Raw genomic sequence first — 22276 nt, forward strand, 5'->3', positions numbered from 1 at the left:
TCCCGGTTTACATTAGGAAGAGCACTCAGTTGGTAAAGGGAGGTGATCTTTCCTCACTTATCAGCCCTGGTGAGGGGATATCTCTTGTACTCTGCCCAGTACTGGGACTGGACTGGGCTTCCCACTAGAAGAATGCCAAGGACTTACTGGAACAAGTCCAGGACAGGGTCATAAAGATTATTAAGGAATATCTTTACATAAGAGGATGCTGAGAGAATTGAGACTGATCAGCGTGGACATGGGATGGCTCAGGGTCAGGTAAGATGACTCTTTTTAATGTGTATAAATAAATGAAGGGAAGGAATGAAGAAGGAGCCAGATTCTTCCTAACAATGTCCATCAACAGGACAAGAAACAATGGGCACAATTTAAACCCCACACCATTCCATCAGAACACAAAGAAACAGTTTGGATTTTCACTGGTGACAAATTTCAAATACTGCAAAAGATTGCCTACAGAGGTTCTGGCATCTACATCTGCATAAATATCCAAAACATAACCAGACACAATCTTGAACAACCTACTTTTGCTGACCCTACTTAAGCAGGAGTTTGGGCTGCATGACCTTAAGAGATTCCCTCCAACCTAAACAGTTCTGTATGCCTGTGAAGATGATATAAGAAGTTTGAGAATCTGCAGCAATAACTATGTCACCAGGCTAGGGTGGTGTATGTGTTTAGTCCTCTGTTCTGCCCAGACTACTTTTTCATAAGCCAAAGCATTTATTGTAGTTATTAATTATCACAATCTGCCTAACTCAGATCCTGAAGGGACAAGCATATAAGCAATTGAAAGAAATGCTGTTCCCATTACTCAGTATAATGAGGCATTCTGGTCCCTTTTTTCCTTTGAAGTGTCTGCAATTTCTAAAATAGAATACATAACCACTGGGTTGCAAGGTTATTTCTTTATGGCACTTTTTATGTAAATGTGCGCATTTACTGTGGAGAAGAAAAAAAGAAAGGACAAGACATACGGCTTTATGCATGTTTTCCACCACACTGCAGCCTAATGTATTCAGACAGGAAAAAAAGCACACAAAACCACAAAGAAATCATAAAAATGTATAAAAGTACTAGAAAGAAAAACCATAAATAATACAGCATTTCATGGGCCACTGCCTGTTTTACTACATCTGTGCTTTGATTGCCTGCACCTGAAAAGTGTATTTATGGCCCATTAGGAAAAGGCAGTGAAATTTGTGAGATACCTAACAGGCTGTAATCCAATGCCTTTAACACCTGAAATATCTAGAAATTGTCCAAGTCTGGCTGTGTCCCTGGTTGAAATGTACACATTCCAACCTTTTACAGCTTCAAAACACTCCACGCAGTCCACTTGGCAGAACGGTTTGTATTTTTCCGGTGATTAAAGTCACTCTGCTTTTGGCCATCTCTGAGACCATCACAAGGTATGGTGTAATACAATAACCTAGAAATGAACTGCTTGTGGTGTTACATCAATGAAGTAACAGAGAATCTGTGCCAGAGTCAGCCTTTTCATTGAAATGGAAAGGATAAGAAAGCTCAGGACTGCAGTACTGATGCAGAATATGTGAAATGAAAGCATGAAATGAAGATGAAGGAAGGTCAATGGAGACCTGGATCCCAAGATTTAAAAATCATTGATATCACTGGCAAATCTTCCAGTGACATTGTACTGTAGTTACTTATCTAATTAGCATATCACACCACCTTTCATACTTCATATTAAGTTCAGATGAATGTGGACAGACACCATGAAAATCAAAATAACTAATTAATAATATAAAAATGGAACTTCTTAGTAAACCAACAGACCACGTGCAAACAATAAGTTTACCTCAGCTCCCAAACTGAGAGAGATAATTTCATCCTCAAAAGCAGAATGTGTATCAGTATGAGGGGGAATTCCTGTTAAAAAGAAAAAAACAAAAAAGTCAATATAATACTAACAACGACACCAAATGATCTCCCTGCTGCAGAAAGCAGTTCAAGCACTTTGCTCTCCTTGTAGGCAGTCTAGCCCTTAGCAGAAACACTTATGGCACCTATGGTGATTTTGGGTTTAGTTCATTCACAATCATATATTTCTTCCTCATTCCCTTCACAAAAGAGTAATCTCAAATCCTTCTATTTCCTAAGCAAATGACTGCATTAAGGGTTTCAGCTTCAGCATTAGGACCTACTACTTCAGAGGCAGGCACTGTTAGGATCAAGTCCTGCCTCAGTTTTGCACTTCCTAGGCAAACACACATCACTGCTAGGCTAACCCCTGGGTGATACATCTGCCAGTGCATGTATGAGTACACACAGAGAACTGAGAATTGCCAAAAGGACAGTCATTTTTTAAGGTTTGTTTAGATTTCTCTTTCATATCTGCTAATTGGAAAGAAACTGCCAATCCCTGCAGCTTGTGTCACACATTTTAATGCCAAGTGCTAGAACAGCAGTGTGCATGCCACAGCAAGATCTCACCACATGGTGGGGAACAGCAGTCAGCAGTGGAGCAAGAGAGAACAGCAGACAGCTTGGAAGAACTGCTTCCTCTGATCCACTGCAGGCCAAGGCAGACAGTCATTCCTATATCATCCAAACTGAAAGAGTTTTATTTGTTTATTAAAAATTCTACCCAAGGTTAATTTTGGTCTCTGTAGAGAATACCTGAGTTGAAAACAATTTTTTCTGAAGTGTCAGTCAGCTCTATAAAGCACCCTTACTATACAGCAGATTTTACATCCAGATATAAGTATTCTGAATTCCATTAGTTTCAGTGAAAACAATACCAGTGTTTTATGAGACCAACATTTAATCTGATAGAAAATCAGTGAGACTTTAAAACCAGATAGATACCTGTTTGCTACAGCTCATAACTTTGTCTCAGTACAAAGCACAGAGGCTCTGTTTAAGAGGCACACTGAAGTCTGTGCAATTCATTGTGCAGCAGGAGAACACTGACAGCTCTCCAGACTGTCACCGATAATTTGAACAAGACCAGACTGACTTACCCACCTCATTTAATGTATCTTCTATATCTTACCCTCCACCTTAGATATGCATAGCCGTAACTCACCTTCTGAAATTTCAAGTGCAATTTCCAGTGAAAAAATGGCTTAGAATAAAGATGCAGGCAGTATTAATCTGTGCTCTGTACTCATACACATCCTAATGATTTGCACTTAAGAAAGGGTATTTTGCTTTGGGCTTGGGTTTTTATTTGATTTTCCAAAAAAAATCTGCTTCCATTATTGATAGAAATCTTCAGCTCTAATCTCCTCAAATGTCCCAACCAGAAGTACAAAACTATATCAGTTTAACAGATTGTCCGATACACAAACAAACAGGATCAGCTTTTCAGACCCTTGTTCAGCAAACACTGTAATAGCTGTCAGACATTAATTCTGAGAGTAAAGCCATTGTTCTTTCTTCCTAAGGACAAAAGAGAGACTCATCCTGGAAAGCAAGCCAGATACTTAACCTTGATGACTAAGCTTAGCAAAAAGTACAGCACATGATTTATTCCCTAGAAGTGTCATTAGAAGCTTATTTTGTTTCAGAAGCCTCTAGTTTGGGAAATATTACAAAGATACAGTAATTCCTAATTTCTAAGACAAGGGAACACTGCTTGCTTCATACGTAAGACTCTACATATCACATGCATCATAACATTATATCATAATTATAACATTATATCATATGTACTAACAGCAGGAGCCATTTCCTGGAGATTGTATACACATTACAGGAAGCAACAGAAGCTTGGAGTAAAAAAAATGCACTTAACTAGAAGACCAAATATGACTATTTGTTCCTATAACTTTTTATAGTTAGCTTTCAAATCACAGCCTTGGACTCAAACAACATCATTTTCCATAACAAAGGTATCAAAAACTAAGTTCCCATGTGCAGAAATCAGTACTAAGACTTTAGTTTTGATTCAAAGCATCTCTGGTCACAGAGGAAATACACTAGCCAGGTGCTTAAATCCTGTCCCTACACTATTCCACAGTTAGATGCCACACTCTCACGGTTTGTAGTGAAGTTGTACTGGTTTGGCTGGGATGTAGTTCATTTGCTCCACAGTTGCCTGCAAGGCGTTATGCTTTGGATTTGTGATGAAAACAAGTGCACAAGAAGAATATTCCACATGATCATACGACATAATGATCGGTAATAACAGTATGGGACTGGATGAGCACTGACTGGCCAGTAGCCAACGATTGTTTTTTGCATCACTTGTCTTTGTTTGCTTTTTTTTTTTTTAAACTAAACTCTCTTGATATCAAACCATGAGAATTCTCACATTTACCTTCCAATTCTCTCCTCTACCTCAGTGAGGGGAGTGAGAAAGCAGCTGCATGGTGTTTAGTTACCTACCAGGGTTAAACCACTATATAAAATAATAAAAAAATTTTGGAGTGACAAATAAACCTACCTTGTCCAGGTTCATACTGATTTACAGTCAGTTGATCAGGTTTATGTTTGATATACCCCTGCTTTAAGCACTTCTCCAAGAACGGGCTGCAAATTTCAGGAAGACCTAGTTAAAGAAACAGAATTGTATACAAGACTGGACAGCTTTTTACAACAAATATAACTAAGAAAATACATAGAAGTAGCTTCCTATACGTGCAAGTCCATCTATAATGATGATTATTCTCCATCTGCTGCTAACACACACATCAGAATTGGGGACTTAATCTTCAAGTTCAATATATTTTTAAGAACTCAGAATTAGAAAGGTTACTCTTCTAAGACCTCTGCATTCGGAAGCAGATTACTCCTTAAAAATGCAAACTGTGGTATCTCTACAAATAAATAATACCAAATGAAATCAGAGGCAAAGTTTTCACCAATTACAATAAAAAAGTTGTGGTCAAGAAGCAAAATTATTTATGCAGAGAGTCAGTTGTGCAGATAGCTCTCTAAAAAATTTGTTCCCTGGAAATCTGTTACTGAATTCGATTAAATATCACCAGAAAATCTGCTGAAGTTAAGCTAGTCTTGAAACAGGAATGAAAGGTATAGTCCTCTACTGAAGCTTTGGTTTGCTATTTTACCTGAGGACTTGATTGAAAAATTCTGCTGAAGGTAACACCAACAAATATGTTACTACTATCCCTTCCATGAATCTACTGATATTTATTCTTGTTTTCCCCTGAGAAGTGTTTATGCTTTTCTCACACAAAATAGTCTGTGAGACAGAAAACGATTCACATATCAATCCTCTCACAATGATATAGCTTCACAGTTAGAATCTTAATATAACCAGAATCCTTCTGTTGCATGCTACATCCACCCCTTAAACACCTTAAAGTTTTACAGGAATTTAACTCTCCTATTTTACTATTTTTAAATCTAAGTCTAGAAGATGACTCACTTGTTTTGCTCTGACTCACAGCTTTCAACTCCAAATATGAGTTATTGAAATGTTTATGAAATTGCTTTCAGAGCAAAGGAAATTTTATTTCAGTGTGCATCCAGCAAGCTTCAAGTTGGCTGAGATAAATATACACAGCAACATACGTCACATCCCCCAAACAAATTAATACGCAATTTGTAACACGTAGCTGTTTTATGGAACAAAAAGCTAAAAAGGAATGACAATTACAATCCCAAAAGCCTTATTTGGCCAGACCTCAACAAAGGGCAGCAACCTATGGCTTCAAGTGACTGGACAACAAGCTTAAAGCACTAACAATAATTTGGAATGAATCTCAAAATTCAAAAGCACTTTTGTGTGTGCTTAAAATACAGCAAAGGCTCTCCTTTAATCAGCTTCTCACAGCTATAACTCAGTGAGGTTTAAAAGCTTTACATAATGGTTCAAATAACAGTGCAAAATAAGCAAAGTTTAATAGGGAAGTTCTCACCTCCAGGTAACGGTTTGTCTTTATCAACATTATTGTTATCATAGCGAAACTCATATCCAAAATGCTTTACTTTTCTATGCTTTAAAGTCTTCTGGGCTGTAAAAAGATGTAACTTTAAAGTAAGATTAGACTACATACGACTACATGCAACATTGCAGGCAATTTATTATGTTTCCCTATTCCATCTTCCCTGTTAAGCCTAAACATTCTTTAATTAGCAGTTAAAACAGTGTATGTGACCCTCGTTCTTCATGCACACACTTCTGCTTATTATCTTTTGAAATTCATCAAGCATCACATTCACTGCTGTTTTGAGTCAAAGGGATGGCGTTTTTGTATATGCAAGAAACAGAGAATACAATTTTTTGAGCCATGCTTAATGCATCTTTTTCTTGCCCTAATCTCCAAATTTACACCTGATGAATACCCTACAGCTACATCAAGATCCATCATTCTCATTAATCACCAAGTTACGCATTAGCTAAGGTCAACATAACCTTTTGCACGGGAACTCTGAAGTATTTTCCAAGAATTCATTTACTGAAGGATTTGATTCCACAAGGCTCAAGTGAAAGCATGAAAGCATCCACAATGTATGCCTCCTAAGTATTTTTTTTACAGAAAAGAAGACACAGCTCTTCAGTTGGACATCAGATTACAAATAGTCTTGTGCTTGGCACAAGAAAGATAAAAAAGACTTTAATTGTCTCTGGATGCTTATTCAAGTAAATCCATTCTAGAATATCAATTACCCATCCCAAGGAGCTGCTCACTTGCAGTATAAGACCCAATTTCTAAAATGCTAAGAACAAACACAGAATCATTTCTGACAATCCATTTACCAAGATGGAGACTTCCTGTAACCTGAAACTGCAGGGAAAAAAAAACAATGTAAAAGTATAGAATGTCTGGATTTCTATAGTTCTACCCACCATTCTGAGTATCTTCATCTCCTTTCCAGTCAATACTTTCCAACATCCTCCTTTCTTCCTCTGGAGAAATAATCTTTTCAATTACCATTAAGCCTGGAGGCAAGCTTGTAGGAACAGCATTTTGTAAGGAAACTGAAGTATGTGAAAAAAGAGAATTTTGTCACTTTTTAGAGAAAATTAAACCTGTGTTCTCTATGGAGATATAATTACTTTGTATGAGAATATAATATAGCTGTAGAAATATTTATTAATACAATGGAGCCCTCACTGTGGTCTTATTTGGAGAATGAATGACCCCTTTCTGTCATGACAAAACAGGATAAGGGTCAAGTTCTGCATCATTCAAGTACTTTCTAAAAATTTTACTGCATAAGACAAACCAAACTTTACACTATTCAAACACAAAACCACTTGTGGTTTTCCAGTAAAAATAATGGTAAACAGAATTTCTCAATCACTTCAAGGTTCTACCTGAATTTCATTTTAATTTTGTAGAATTTTAGTGATTTACCGTATCAGCAGATTGCTTCCATGGACAGAATACTCTGTAATCAAATGTACAAATGAGGAGTACAGAGCAATACCTAGGTGAGCATAAAACATCAGTGATGGTGGGACATTCAGTTTGCTATCTTAAGAGGTCAAAAAAACCTATTTGGTGGCAGAATGTAGAGACCAGCACCAGGAACCCTTTTTGCTTGACACTATGAAAGCTCACAGAAAAGAGCAACAGCTCTTGTAGTAAATAGCTGATAAGCAGCCAAAAATAAAATATTGAGGAGAAGGGGGGAAAAAAGACATTTAATTGTGTATATTTTTCTTCTTGGAGCTAAGACAGAGATTGCAAGACTAGGATCACACAAGAAATCCAATGAACTGTCCTGAGATTGCCCAGGGTCCTTAATCACAAAACCTTCATGTGCAGTATTGAATGGTCAGGAAATTACTCAAATATTTTTTCTCTTCCAAGTAATAGAGTTGAAATTAGAGTATCCTGTATCTCAGATCATAGCTTTCATTCTCTGCACCTACTTGGAAAAACTAGTGTGCTTTTACCTACATTCATAACCCAAGAAGCAAAAGCAAAGGGGAGCAGTGTGCAGGAAGCTGGATCTATAGGAGAGCAGAAAAACCATACCTTTTTCCACAAAATTAATATATAGAACAATGTTTTGGCTACAGTCTTCCAGTTTTACTTCCTTCCCATTAAGGGCATTAAAGGCTTTCTTGGCTTCTTCTGTTGTCCTATATTTCACAAATGAATATGGTTTATTTGGTGGCATTAAGAGTGTTTCCATTGCTCCATATTCTTCCAGTATCCTGAGCAGTTGCTGTCTACTCATCCCATTACCAAGACCAGCATTAGCAATAACCAGGTTCTAATTGAAAGAGAATTAAAAAACAAAACAAAAAAGAATTAGTGATTATTGTTGGTTCATTTAAAACTAACATTTTACCAAGAGAACGGCACTATAATGAAAAAATAAACCCATGAGCACTCTTTTATGTATTCTGCACAAGATATTTACATTTCCATGAGCTTGTTATACAAGGCTAATGCAACCTTTGCTGAAAGCCTTGCAACCTCTATCAGAAACACCTCCTCAGTTAATGCACACTTTGAAGTGGTATGTGTGTGCAAGCCAACAGCGGCACTGGCACACAATTTTGGAGGTTTCTGAAGTAGCTGGGAAAAGTGTTCAATTATTTCAAATGACAGCATTTCACTTCTCTAAAAAAAAAAAAAGAAAATTAGGTTTAGAACTGAAGAGGAGGGTCACTAAAAAAATAAATTATACACTAAGCACTGCTGTGATTATGCCTATTGTGAAGACGCTGTTAATATCTGTTCTAAGCTCTACATCAGGTTGTCCACTATGGATCATATTTTTCAAAGATTATCTCATTATTAATTACTGCTATTTTCTAGAATGTTATTGATGGAGAAATCCATGTGTGTAAAGGACATGGAGTGGTTCAAACCACTCCTTTCACTTAATCTACAAAGACCCCACCACACAATTGCTCCAGCACAGGCAGCATCTGATCATGTAATTTAGAGATAGTGAGACTATTGCACAAAGCCTGGAAGTATTCTCTATATTCCTGACACAAGTTTACCACTTGCACTATGATTTTGTTTCTTATATCACTTATTCAAATGTTCTTTCACCAGTAAGGACCTTGCTGCATCCTAAAATTACTCTTTGGATAGATTAGATCAATAATGTGGTACCTGGGACCGTTTCAAGGGGAACAAGTCTCAAATTACAGACCCATTTTCAAGCAACACTAGAAAAATGCAGTCTTTGTTCTAAAGAGTTTACAAGCAACGAGATTGCTGAGTCATTAACATCTGTCAATGTGGTGTCCGAGCAAAAATTAAACCAAATTTTATTGCAAAAATGTGTAAAGATCTAACTGATGATTCCATATTTGAATGGGAAGAATTTGCAGGATCAGGATGAACAAGCATAGGGTAAATGATACTGCTCTACAATGTTTCAAGCCATTTGTATTTCTTTATAAATGAGAGAGGGAAATAAGAAACTCTGACTTCCCTTTCTGTCTGCAAGTTCCTGTTACTTTTTGCTACATCATTATCTGTGAGGTCACTCTCTGATCTGCTGTAACTCTACTGTGACAGAACACTACAAATCAAAAATCTAAGCAGCTTTCTGCTAGGTCTCTTTTCTGCAAGGAAAGAAAAAGCTGTCCACATTTAAACAGCTGCAAGTCAGCCAACCAGCTCAATTCCCACAGAACCACAGCCTTAATTTGTTTAGAGGAAAAAAACAAAATGGAAAAGGTTTCCAAGACAGACATGTTTTTAATGAGGAGTTTAGATGAGACAAATTACATTTGACAGAGAACTATGGAGGATAGAATGGTATAAAAGTTAAAAGCCTGAGAAAATAAACCACAGAAAAAGAGAAGAAAAGTTCATCTACTTCAACAGCATTACCAGTGCTTCCTTCTCAACCCAAGTAACTACTGTTTCAGGTTAAAGAAACCTTATCCAAAGGCCATCAAAGTCTCTCCATAGACACTGAACTGCTGAAGTACAGTTCTGCTTTGAAATCAAAGAGGCACAGAAAACTCTCAATCTTGGGAAATGCATTTTTAAGAACAGCATTTTACACAAGACACATGAGAAAAGAACACAGATAAGCAGCATTTTAACATTACCATCAAAATCACAGCTACCAGTCACCTGTGTGGCATGGGAGATGCACTTTATGCCCTCATGTCTCATCAGTGTATGCTGAGCTCTGACCTGCTTCCTCAATACCTTCTTCTTCATTTTCTGGACTTTCAGATGATCTTCACTGGTTTTAGCTTCCATACTGATGTTCTGAAAAGCAGAAGTAACAACACATAGTGAGTGTCCTGCTTGAAAATGACCTCTCCCAAAAATAAAGCTTTAAAAGATTGCTATGATGCTTGATTTTATTTTCCCATTTTTGTCTTCCTCTTCACTCCTTTATTCACATTCACAATATCACTGCATCCATTTGTGGGTTTTAACCTGTCTGCCCCTCCTGTTTTCATACAGTAATTTCAGCTAATTTCCTTCTCTCTACAGTCTCTCCAGAGCAGAACATGAGAAAAAAAACTATGTGTGGAACTGCCATGAGATTTTGTCTCAGTTTCTCAGTCAAATGCTTGAGTTGGAGACTAAATGTTTGGCTCCTTTTACCTAATTGCAACCAAGTGTGACATTTGGCCAAACTTGCTTTTCTGGAGAGTAGAAAAATGTGTGCAATATTTAGATGTCCTAGAGCAAGCAACTAAGATGCTCCACGCATCATTTACCGCATTTCCCAAACTTAATGCAAATCACATTCCTGTTGTGAGAAGAACAGAAAACTGTGTACATATGTATATTTATATTTACTGAATTTCATGGCAACAGAGCATTTACCAACCAGTGAGCACTTGAAGGTCACTGGCATTCTCTACGTTTTGCTGCATTTTTTGCCACTTTTGGTCTAACGTTATATTCAGATCATACAGTACCTTCCCATATTTCTCTGAGCCTACATTGTTTTCTTTTTTCTACTTCCTCCAAATCCAAGGGAGGAGTCAAGATCTCAGATCTAAGATTATGACAAAGCTCCCAGACACTGATGCAGCTTGACTTTATCTGTCCCTACAACATAACCCCTTACCTGTATTTTAGAGGTATCTTCTCTTCTTTGCCAAAAATCCTCCTAAAGTATAGCTGGACAATCCAACTGCAGCTGTCTGTCCTATTCCACTCCTTTATCATCATCAACCTGACAACAATCCTTCCATCTTCTCTTCCTGTCAAAAAATGGTTTCGTTTCAGTAATTTTTAAGGAAAAAAACAAAACAAAACTTGGTCAATCACCCCTATATGTAATTACCTAACTCTGTCAACTGCCCCAACAGTCACTCATCCACTTGCATGCTTTCTGGCTTGCATGACTGCAGAGCTGCTTCCCAATACCTAAACTGATACACAATCATCATGACAATGTACACAAAAAATGGTAAAGGTAAAAAAACCCTCATATTCGCATTTGCTGCAACTTTGTATTGAACGACTTAGCAATTTTTTTTCTAAACAAGCACTGATAGGCTAGTAAATTGTTATAAAATATTGAAGTGTTGCACAGGAGCTGTAAGTATGTACTCCCTTGTGACTGCTGCAGCATTACCATCATCAACCTGCACAACTTTTAACCACACTGCACAAGAAAAATCTTTAAGGAGCATCAGAATGACAAAAGCACTCTGTGGAAATAAAAAATCCTAATCCTCCAAAAAGAAGCAGGATAAATGCTGCCAAAGAAGACTCAGTCTTTTCCCCTTCCTTTCCACTTACTAGTACATCCTCCTACCATTCCTCTTCCATTCTCAAACAAAATTTTACAGTGGTCTTAAACGAATTTAAACTCTTGTCAACAACAATTTCAAACAAACGTAGCAAGTTACTGGAATGGTGGGCTTCAACAAGTCTCTCTTGATATGGTTTCATGTGCCTGCTATCAAATTTGAGGTAGCACATGCAAGGCCCTAACAGACTGAACCATGACTTCCTGACATTATTCAAGTTTTCACACATCTGACTACATAAAGATCACATTTATATCTGAGCCTGACCCAAAAAAAAAACCCCAAAACCAAAAAGCACTTAAAAAATTACCCAGCACCAAAATCCATCCTGCTACCATTAGACTCTTGACATTTCCTAGAATCTCTTAGAGAGAATTCAAGCACAACCATGCTCACATGCAATGGAGGTAAAATGCATGAGACAAAAATTTCACAAGTAACAAAACTGAAACAGGGCAGAATAAGGAGAAGACTACTAAAATAATTATTTCACATGACTTCAGAAATGAAGTGTAGAGGTTGAAAAGATCAATGGGTTATAGAATCAATCTTGATCTCTGCAGAATTAGTTTTATTACAGATTTGTCAGGAACTGTCTGCCATTTCCCTTTAAAGCAACAGTGCTCATTAAGGGCTTTTTGCCCGTTTTATGGGGTTTTTTGCCTTTTTTTTTCCCTTCCCTTCCTCAAACTCTCAGTACCTTCTTAAATTATCATTTTCCCTTCCTGATGGCACACTTGCATACTGGCCACAGCTCATTCTTCAAAAACCATATTCTTCCTTCTAAAGACAAATACCTCAAAACAGTTCAAAACAAGATTCTTCACTTAATCAACTTAAACACACAGAGAGCAATGGTCCTCCTAACCTTCATTAGTTAAATAATGATAAAAAAAATCCCACACTTGCTTAAACCAAAAAAAAAACAAAAAAAGAAAAACAACACAGTGAGAGACTGTGTGAGACAGTGAGAGACACACACAAAAAAAGCAAAACTAAAAAACCAATACCCAAAAGTGTAAGATAATTAGAAGCCAAGGTGACTGAGAGGGGAAAAATAAAAGTCTCAGGAAAAGAAGCACCAAAAGCTTTTTTTAAAGTAAATTCTCCTAAGTGCATCTTAGGGATTACCCTTACCAAGATTCAGTTGATTTGCAGCTCCTTCAGCAAGCCTACTATGACCAAGCTGTGCAATTATAAGACTTCCCAGAATCACAAAATCATTTAGGTTAAAAAAAGACCTGTAAGGTTGCATTCAACTGTTAATCCACCACTAAACCCTATGTCCCTAAGTACCACCATTTACACAACTGGGTCCAAAAGGCTTGGCCTGTCCCACTTTATTTGACACACAGGTGAACAAAGGCCCACATCTTTACAGCCTGCACATGTGCAGGCTCCTCTGCAGAGGGTGTCATGCAGTCCCAAACTACTTCCCAGGAAAATGACATCTTTGACCTGGTGAGTTTACAGAAAGAGGGCAGGGATACAGGACAGGAACCAAGCAAATTGGATTCAAATGGGAAAGCACGGAGGCTGTGCACATCATCCATACCAGTCAGACCACTGTCAAGCAGCCTGCAGAACAGACGACTTCAATCTGAGAGGGTCAGGCCTCTCCCATAACATCTGCACCAACACATACTGGATGACTGCATCTGATCTCTGAGGAAAGCAGTTCTGAGTTTAATCAGGCCTTTAGATCCTCACAAACACCCACATTCTCCAGGCAAAAGCAGAGAAGTCATGCCACAGTATTTGTCTAACAGCACAGAAACTGATGCTGAAAGACTACTTTTTATCCTTTCATAACCTCTGAACTAAACAACTGAACAAGGGTCAGCTGAGGTGTGATTCAGCTGTCTAAATAGCATGTAACACTGACAGAGATGACCTATCCCACAACACTCAGCCTTTCACTTACTGCTCAAGAAGCTGAAGACCTTCCTGATGTGCTGCGTCATGCTTGCCAGCATCACTCTGGTGCCTCCAGCTCCTGAAGGCATCTTAAACAGTACTACCTGCATAGCTGAGACAGCACAATATTCTCTTGGTCCTTGTTTGAACTGCATCTAAACTCTGTCTTGTCTGTTGCATCACTACCAGTGGCTCAATTCAGCAGGCACAGAAACCAAATCTGCACCGATTTCAGAATAAAGGAATCACACTCAACTGTATAGAAGTAGGAAACTTCATTTGCTAGGATCTCACACCTCCATTAGAAAGGCCAATATGACTACAGAAGAAAAAGGGCTAATCCACTGTTGCATTCATTACTGTTACCACCTAGTTTTACAACAAATATTTTTAAAAGTAGCTACTGAAAATACACACTGAAAATGGTTTCCCCTTACAATGTTACGGTTATAGCACGTCACAAAACTGGCTTGAAGTTACTGCAAAGGTTCATGTAAAGCTTTAACGCAGTACACGAAGCTTATTTGCTGTGGAAGCCGCTTCTGAAAACGCGGGTACCTGGCGGCCGGGCAGAGCTGAGCGGCGGCTGTCGGCAGAGGGAGCGCCACGATCAGGGATAAGTCGGGCTCTTTGTTACTCAGTTTTGGCTTGGTTTTGTGCCGCAGACACGCCACAACAAACGTGTAAAGACACAGTATTCACACAGACATCCGAGGGAAAAAAAATTAAAAAAAAACAGGAGGCCCGAAGGTGAGATTTAGGAGCTCCGGCACCGAGCCTGAAGGCACCAGCACATCCAGGCACCAGCACGTCCCCGCAGCCGTCCCATCCCACCCCTGCTAGGGACAGCCAGCACCAAACTCCCGACACACCGCAAGCCCCTGGGCTCCGGGCACTCGCTGCAAACAGGAATAACCACAGGAGTGCGTCTTAGAATCACAGGATGCTGAGGGTTTCAATAGACCTTAAAGACCAGACAGTCCCACACCCCGTGGCATGGCAGGGGCGCGTCCTGCTAGACCGGGCTTCCCAAAGCCTTGAACGCTGCCAGGACTGGGGCACTCACAACCTCCCTGGGCAAGGTGTTCCAGGGCCTCAGCACCCTCACAGCAGTGTCCCTTCTGCTGTGCCCTGAGTGCACACGGGGGAGGCTATAAAACCTGTGAGGCACACGCAGGGACTGACTTGGCCTTTTCCGCCTTACACCACCTCGTCCTGACGGGGACAGAGATGGAGCCGGAGCCGCGGCCAGGCCGCCGGGGGCTCTGCTCGCCGCACAGGGCGGCACAGGTGGGGACGGGAGGGGAGAGGAACCAGTGGCAGAGGCCGCCTGCGCTCCCGCCGCCCCCGCGCTCCCGCCCCGTGCCAGAGCCGGGCGAGACCCGGGCGCTGCAGCCCGGCCCGGCGGGCGCGTTACCTGCAGGAAGCGGCCATGTCGGGGCGGGCACCCGGCACCGGCACCGCCCCCGCCGCGCCGTCACGGCACCGCCCCGCCCCGCGGAGCCCTGGGGCCTCGGGGGGGTTTGACGGGTGCAATCGTCTGTCCCTTCAGTACAGGGGAAGCCAGGGAACCCAAGCTTTGAGGTGCAACAAGAGTAAGTGCTGGGTCCTGCTCTTGGGTCACAGCAACCCCAGGCAGCGCTACAGGCTGGGGGTAGAGTGTGTAGGAAGGACCTGGGGGTGCTGGCAAACAGCAGCTGAACATGATCCAGGGTGTGCCCAGGTGGCCAAGAAGGCCAATGGCATCCTGGCCTGGATCAGCAGTGGTGTGGCCAGCAGGAGCAGGGCAGTGACCTCCCCCTGTGCTGGGCACTGCTGAGGCCACAGCTCCAATCCTGTGCTCAGTTCTGGGCCCCTCACTGCAAGAAAGACATTGAGGGGCTGGAGCGTGTCCAGAGAAGGCAACGGAGCTGGGGAAGGGTCTGGGGCACAAGTGCTGTGAGGAGCAGCTGAGGGAGCTGGGGGTGTTCAGCCTGGAGAAAAGGAGGCTCAGGGGGGACCTCATCACTCTACAGCTGCCTGATGGGAGGGGGTGGCCAGGTGGGATCAGCCTCTTCTCCCAGGTCACAAGTGACAGGGACAAGAAGACATAGCCTTGAGTTGTAGGAGGTTCAGGTTGGACAATAGGAGGCATTTCTTCATGGAAAGGGTGGTTAGACCTTGGAATAGACTGCCCAGGTGAGTCACTGTCCCTGGAGGTGTTTAGGAAAAGACTGGGCATGGAGCTTAATGCCGTGGCCTATTTGACATGGTGGTGTTGGGTTGAATTGATGATCTCCAAAGGTCTTTTCCAACCTAACTGGTTCTCTGATTCTCTGGCAGCAGCCAGTTCTACGTGCCAAGATTTCCCAATGAGCAGGCCAGGGTTCTCCCGCAGCATGTGGCCATGGCCTGGGGAGAGAGACATCCATGCCGGATGGATCACAGCAGTCGGAGTGGCAAAGGGAAGGTGGGGAGCAGCCCCCTACAACCACCTTCCATGGACACACACTTAATGTCGCTGTGCCACCTCCTGTTCCTGCTCACTCCATGCTTCCCAGCTCCACCTGCCAGCAGGCCCTCCCCATGCCACCTTTTCTCCAAGTAGAGCCAGCATTTTGCCATCCTCCTCTTCATCCACCGAGTTTCCCTCTGAGTCCTCACAGAACAAGTACAGTGCTTTAACCTTACATGCAGTGGGGCACCATCCCTCAGCCCCACACCTGCCTCCATTCCTTCATTGGAGCCTTCTCCAGCACAGGGGATCCAAAACCACATGTGGGGAGCCACATCCACACTGCAAGTTAAAGACAGCTTCTACCAGGCCAGGATGGGTTAAAGACAGCATCACAGCTTTCCCCAGGTTCAGGCGCTCACTAGAAGAGACCATCCCCTGGACAAGCCACCATTGCAGCCAGCACTGATCACGTTACCTTTGGCCCACCACAGCACAAGGGACAGAGGAAGATAAAACTGTGCCAGTCCAGACAAGGCCATGTGAAGACCAAGCCTTTGACTGTATGTAAATATTTCACTGTACCACTCTTGACCTGGCCAGCAGCCCCCCTAAGGCTGTGGAGTGAACCCACACTAGTGAGAGGCCTGCCTCACTGAAAGGAAGCATCTCTGCACCTCACTGACTCCCTGTGGAGAAAGTGGTCCCTTGAATCAGAGATACAGTGTGTTAAACTTTGCGTAATTTTTATTCTTCACAGGCTAACTAAGCTTCATACTATGCCCCTAGACATAACCTTTCTCCCTTCTTTATGCAAAATGCTGGAATTTGGGATTGCCTTCTTTTTGTTTACCTTACAAATATTCTACTTCTCACTGTATCTTATTACCTAAAGTCTAATGCTTATTTTCTCTCTCTGTATTTAAGTACCAAGTTGATTTTTATTATTCCTCCCTCAGCCTCCTGTTGGTATGTAATCTTTCTCAGCATCAATGATGTATGGGATTCGCAGGCAGGTGGTATGTAAGGTGACTGATGAGCCTATAAACCTGTAGAGTGAAGCCAGCTCCTCAAGTTTTTCCCCAATGTGCGTTCTGAGGAATCTGCCTGTGGCTGTGCTTACCCAGAAGAGAACAACAAAAAATTCAACCAACCAAGAAACAACAACAGAAAAATCCTTTCTCTTTCCCTTGGAATGTATACCATGCCCTATGCCAGGGACTCAGCTCTTCCATGTACAGAAGGTGCAAGTGCACTAAGCATGTGGGGCTGACAGGGCATATCCCCCAACCTGTGATATTTGGGAGGTAGGAAATACTTGGTCAGAAGGGTGATTCCACGTCTTTTCCTCCACTACAGTCTGTGCTATTAATTCACCCTCTGTCCTTGACCCACACAGTGGATAGCAAAGTGTTGTGGTAGCACGGATCTTCTGCCTAAGATTTCTTATATTTAAAGTATGAATATTTTCTACCTACCTAAATAAGAGTATAGATAGAGCTTGTTAACCTTTGTGAACACTGAGCCTTAGCATCATCTGCTCTTCTTGAGAGCCAGAATGAATGGGGAAAGAACAACCAGGCTGCATCAACAGCTGCTCTCTCTAATAAAATATTCTCTGAGGCTCTCAGCCCTGGAACCCACCCAACCCTGAAAGCTACTGAAAGGATGATCCTAATGATACCAGTTTGTAATTCATTACCAGTTTGTTCTAACAAGTTGAAAATACTTGCCCAATGGTTGTTTCTCTTTGGTGTCACATTCCAGATTCTGTGCACTCTCCAGTCTACGTGCATGTCCATGTGTGTTCTCTGGGAGAGAACAAACTCACTGTGAGGTGGGGGTTTTTTTTAAGTATCTCTATATGATTAGCATTGCTCAAGAATTTTTCATGTTCCTTGCAATAACATTTCCTCTCATTATCCATCAAGGTTTTTCTTCTATAAACAGCATTCTCATATAGGAAATTTCCACCATTTGAAAGGAAAACAGTTAAAGGTGATTAGGGGTTTAATACAAGCTTATTTCAAACCAGAACTGTTATGCTCTTCATGATTTCAGCCCAGAAGCACTGTGCATTCTCCTCCCATGCTAGGTAAGATGGGTACAGGCTCCTCCTACAGATACCACAGTGCTTATTGACAAGTAAAAATACATCTCCATTGTAAACATTATCACTGCCTAACCCACAAAAGAGTTCACAGAAGTGGAGATTCAAATACATTTACCTTTGATGTTAATATAATCTCTGATTTAAAGTGCTTTAGTAGAAAACTCACAATTCCATTTTAAAAATCCTTTTTTTATAATTTTAGTATTTTGGTTTTAAATGTCAGAAAATATTCTAGTTTGATATTAAGTCTTAAAAGTTTTCTTAAGAAAAAAGAAGGTTTATATCAGAAAATCTTGGCTCTTTTTTTAAATTGATAATGAGGAAAAATGTCTTTTAAAGCAGAGTATCATGCTCCTGTTTAGTCATAGGTGAAAAATAAAATCTTACTGACTTTTCTCAGGAACAAATTACACTATTTGCTATGCTGTTAGCTATTTTGGCCACATTCCCAGGGAGAATCAAGGCATTTGTCAGTCCCTGGGAATCAACTTCATAGGATAACAAGTAAACACTTCTATTTCCTTCAACAAACAAGAGGTTACTGGTCTGTAGGTGGCAAGACAGTCTTACTGCCTTTTATTGCAAAGCGAGCCAAACCATGCTTAAGCCTAATGTGATCACACCTGGATTTCCATTAATTTCAAACCTAATTAAAAGGGAATCGCAAGAAGATTGGATTTGCTATATCAAATCTCTTGGTATAAGAAACTGCAGTTTAAGAATCGTGACAAATAGGATATATTTCAGGCCTGCAGTTTGTTACAGAAATAAGAAAAAAAAACCTCTTAGCACAAAATCCAGCTCAAAATCACCCGTGACTGCTCCTGTAGAGAAGTACTCTAATAAAGGATGAGACACAAGATGAATTGTTTTAGGATAGCATTCATGTTCAGCACTTGGACAAATACATGTTGACCTACATTCAAAATGTGCAACTGCTGCTGCTTGCAATAATAAAACTCTCCATAATAAACCTCTGCAATGCCAAGGGCTTATATTTTTCAGGAAGAAGGCAAGGCTGCCTCTGTGCTGTGTGTCATTTTTATTCTGCATTTGTACTGTGCAATGCTAGATTTCATATTTCTTTGTAAAAAAGAAAAACAGTCCAAAAAAACCAGCTTCTAGAAGTTTGTTAGCAATTGCATAAGACTGAAGGAGACATGAGAAGTCTGGGTCCTGTTAAAATCAGTGGCTTTTCAAATGCTTATGATCAAAATGCTTGTATTCTCAAGAGACTTAAAATGTCAAGTAGTATCAGTATGCTTTCTGATTTCTAAGCTTTAGCCTACATTCTGTTCATACCTCCAAACTTTTTCAAGCTTTTTTCCACAAACAAGATTTTAGAGTACTTTTTTTCTCCTTTCCTTTAACAAAAAAAAAAAAAAAAAAAAAAAAAAGCAAAAAAAAAAAAGCTGCACTTTTCCTGAAATCTCAAGACTCAGTATACTGGAACATTAAGAAATACACTAAACAGCATAAATCTCACTGCAGAATTGTAATACTTGGCAACACTGCATTTCTGCCACAAATACCTGATTGTTGGCAGGTTCACTTCCACTGTTACCAGGTATGATCCTCCTGTGGAGCAAGCTTCTTTAGCATGATGACACAGCTTTTTCTGAGCAGGGAAATTCCAGTTCTCTACTGGGACAGCTACACATCTTGTCGTCTATGGAACCAAACCAGTCAGTGAATGTTTAGGATTGGACAGGGGTTAAACTGAACACTTCTGCTATGCCATGAGATTGCACTAATGAAGTTCAAGACTGTTTATTAGAGGCAGGGAGGTACAGCTTTAGCTTCTGTTACCAGACACACTGCAAAAGCATGCTTACACTACTGGGTGACCATTAATATTGCACTTGAACTGGGAGCACAGTCTGTAAGCCCCAATAAACAGAAAATCTTTGATCATTTTCTGGTGAATCTTCAGAAAATTCCTATGAACTTTCAGGCATAAGACAGGAATTACTGTAAGTATGATGTGCATGGTACAAGTCTGAAGATACTTCATTGCATGTACTGCCATTGCAAAGAATCGGCTCTTGAGAGGTTCCTGAAACATGTGGACACAGATGTCAAAAACAAGATAATTTCTTGATTTCATTAAGGAAGACTCCAAGAGATGTAAATTCCCTAGACACAACTACTGGAAAGCAGAATATCCATGAAATTAATTTTAAAATTCCCAGTGAAGCTCCTGCCAGCTTTTTCTGCTCAAATAAAACCTGTCAGTGAATGGTCCTCAGCCTTCAAAGTCCCACATGCACCAATACTAAGCAAACCATACATTGCATGAAATTTTTTTGTCCTCAGTTTTAATTTTATCTTGGCAACTTAGGGCTTTAACTCTTTCCAATACCATGTAAGCTTTAAAGAAAAGATGGTAATTCTGTGCTGAACAGGATTGTTGCTTTCACTGCCACTGTGACTCTTTCTCTGCAGTTCAGGCAAAGTTTAGGTGAAATGTTTCACTAGTCTAGTACACTTTCTGGGCTGTTAGAAAAGTAGTATGGAGTACTGAAATAACCATACAAAATACTGATTTCCTTCTAAATCATTAAACCCATGAGCACATGGTATAGTTTAGCCTTGAAGGCAATGTTGTTAGAAAGAGTTTCATAAAATATTTGTTTTCTGACACAAAGACTGAAAATTGACATCCTTTCAAAGTCTGCATGTACTTTACATTCTCGTCTGGCTCTTTATGCCTGTTTTACATTAAACAAATAGGAAATATAATTTTTAAAAAATATTGTTTGAACTATATTATACTTTTCTGAGCGTACAGTCAAAATCTTACAGTAACCTGGGAAAACTCAGTTCTATCACAAGCAATTAGGATTTGGTAGGCATTCAGGAAGCAATGTGACCTTGCACCGGGATCCTCCTTGATATCAACACTAGGCAGGCAGTCTGCTTTCCTGCATATCCTTGGAAACCATAGTTTCTCACAGTTATAACTTCAGGGCATAAATATATCACAAGGCCAATCATGGAACATCAGGCTCTGGTTCTGTCTACTTGAGAAATCAATATATTTTTAAGGATGCAGTGCTTGCAGTTCTGACACAATCTGTGAAGTTAATTTTTAAAGACATAGTACTGTTTACATAAGAGAACTAAATGTTACATTTCCATTGTGAGATCCTTGATGCCCCCACTGACTGGACAGAATATTGCAATGTACTCCTTGGACTGGGACTCCATTCTTTCATCTCCTTTCAGGCATCATCTCAGGAGAACTCACGAGCTGTTGCTCATGAATGAAACACGTTTACTTTCTTTATAAGAAGAATAGCTGTTCAACCATAAGTTAAAATTTTCTAAACATAAACATGGTCAGATGGGTCACCCTGTTTGCTGCTCTTGTAATCTACTTTCATTACTTCTCTGGATCTGTGTGCACACTTGACATATCTGGAGAACAGGAATTGTAAGCTTTTAAACTGAATAGGCAAAAGAAGAAGAAATAAAAAGAAGATGCATCCAAACTTAGTGATTTTTTTTTTTTTTACAAACACCACTTCTGTGTGAGTCAGTTTACTGATCTGTATGACATTTACATAAATATTTACCCAAATCACCAAGGGTTGTGAATCTTCATGAATCATTGTTGGTGAAACACTTTGTAATCTTTGCCTGAAGTGTAGCACATGCATTCAGAGTATGGATCTAATTAATGACAGAAGATGAATGAAAAGAATAGATTTTTAAAAAATCACGTTTTTTATTTCCTTCATTGAAATTGATTTTAAATTTTTCTCTTGTAAATCTTCCTTTTCAAATAGACATAATATGGTTGGTACATATCTTGGTATGATTAGGACACAGTCTCAGCATATACGAGTTTGTTTACTTTTATTAAGAGAGAAAAGCTAGCATATAGTATTTGAAATTCATGACTACACCACTTTATTTTAATCTTTCCGTGTAGAAATATCCACCAGAATTAATTTAAAATAAAATATTATAACATTAAATGCTCTTAACTTATATGTAGACAGTCTTTTCTGGCAAAATTCTTTGCTTGAAGAAATGGGCAAACTAAATAAACTAAAACTGAGCATACTGGCTGCTTCACTTAGCTGTCATCTCGCTAAAGGCTCTATGAGTAAGCCTGACACACTTCATCTCTCACGTTACCATCATCTACACGCTTCTG

General features: G+C 40.1%; 1 protein-coding gene across 4 annotated transcripts in view; it reads right to left on the minus strand.

The window, feature by feature from the left end:
* The window catches only part of ALKBH8 (alkB homolog 8, tRNA methyltransferase), a 51482-nt gene extending 31702 nt beyond the window's left edge, over positions 1–19780 (minus strand). Inside the window, exons 1-8 of one of the 4 annotated variants that reach the window (XM_033053570.1) lie at positions 19644–19780; positions 10957–11092; positions 9999–10139; positions 7923–8163; positions 6785–6916; positions 5853–5948; positions 4415–4519; positions 1823–1893 (exon numbers count right to left, since the gene is read on the minus strand). In XM_033053570.1, the coding sequence (XP_032909461.1) occupies positions 1823–1893; positions 4415–4519; positions 5853–5948; positions 6785–6916; positions 7923–8163; positions 9999–10130 (777 nt within the window). In that variant the 5' untranslated portion in view covers positions 10131–10139; positions 10957–11092; positions 19644–19780. Of the gene's footprint in view, positions 1–1822; positions 1894–4414; positions 4520–5852; positions 5949–6784; positions 6917–7922; positions 8164–9998; positions 10140–10956; positions 11093–11175; positions 11191–14122; positions 14212–14981; positions 15040–19643 lie in introns of those variants that run through there. The other 3 variants (XM_033053569.1, XM_033053571.1, XM_033053572.2) reach the window with 3 other exon arrangements.
* Positions 19781–22276: the final 2496 nt, after the last annotated feature.

This window comes from Catharus ustulatus, chromosome 2, assembly GCF_009819885.2.
Source record: "Catharus ustulatus isolate bCatUst1 chromosome 2, bCatUst1.pri.v2, whole genome shotgun sequence".
Taxonomy (NCBI): domain Eukaryota; kingdom Metazoa; phylum Chordata; class Aves; order Passeriformes; family Turdidae; genus Catharus; species Catharus ustulatus.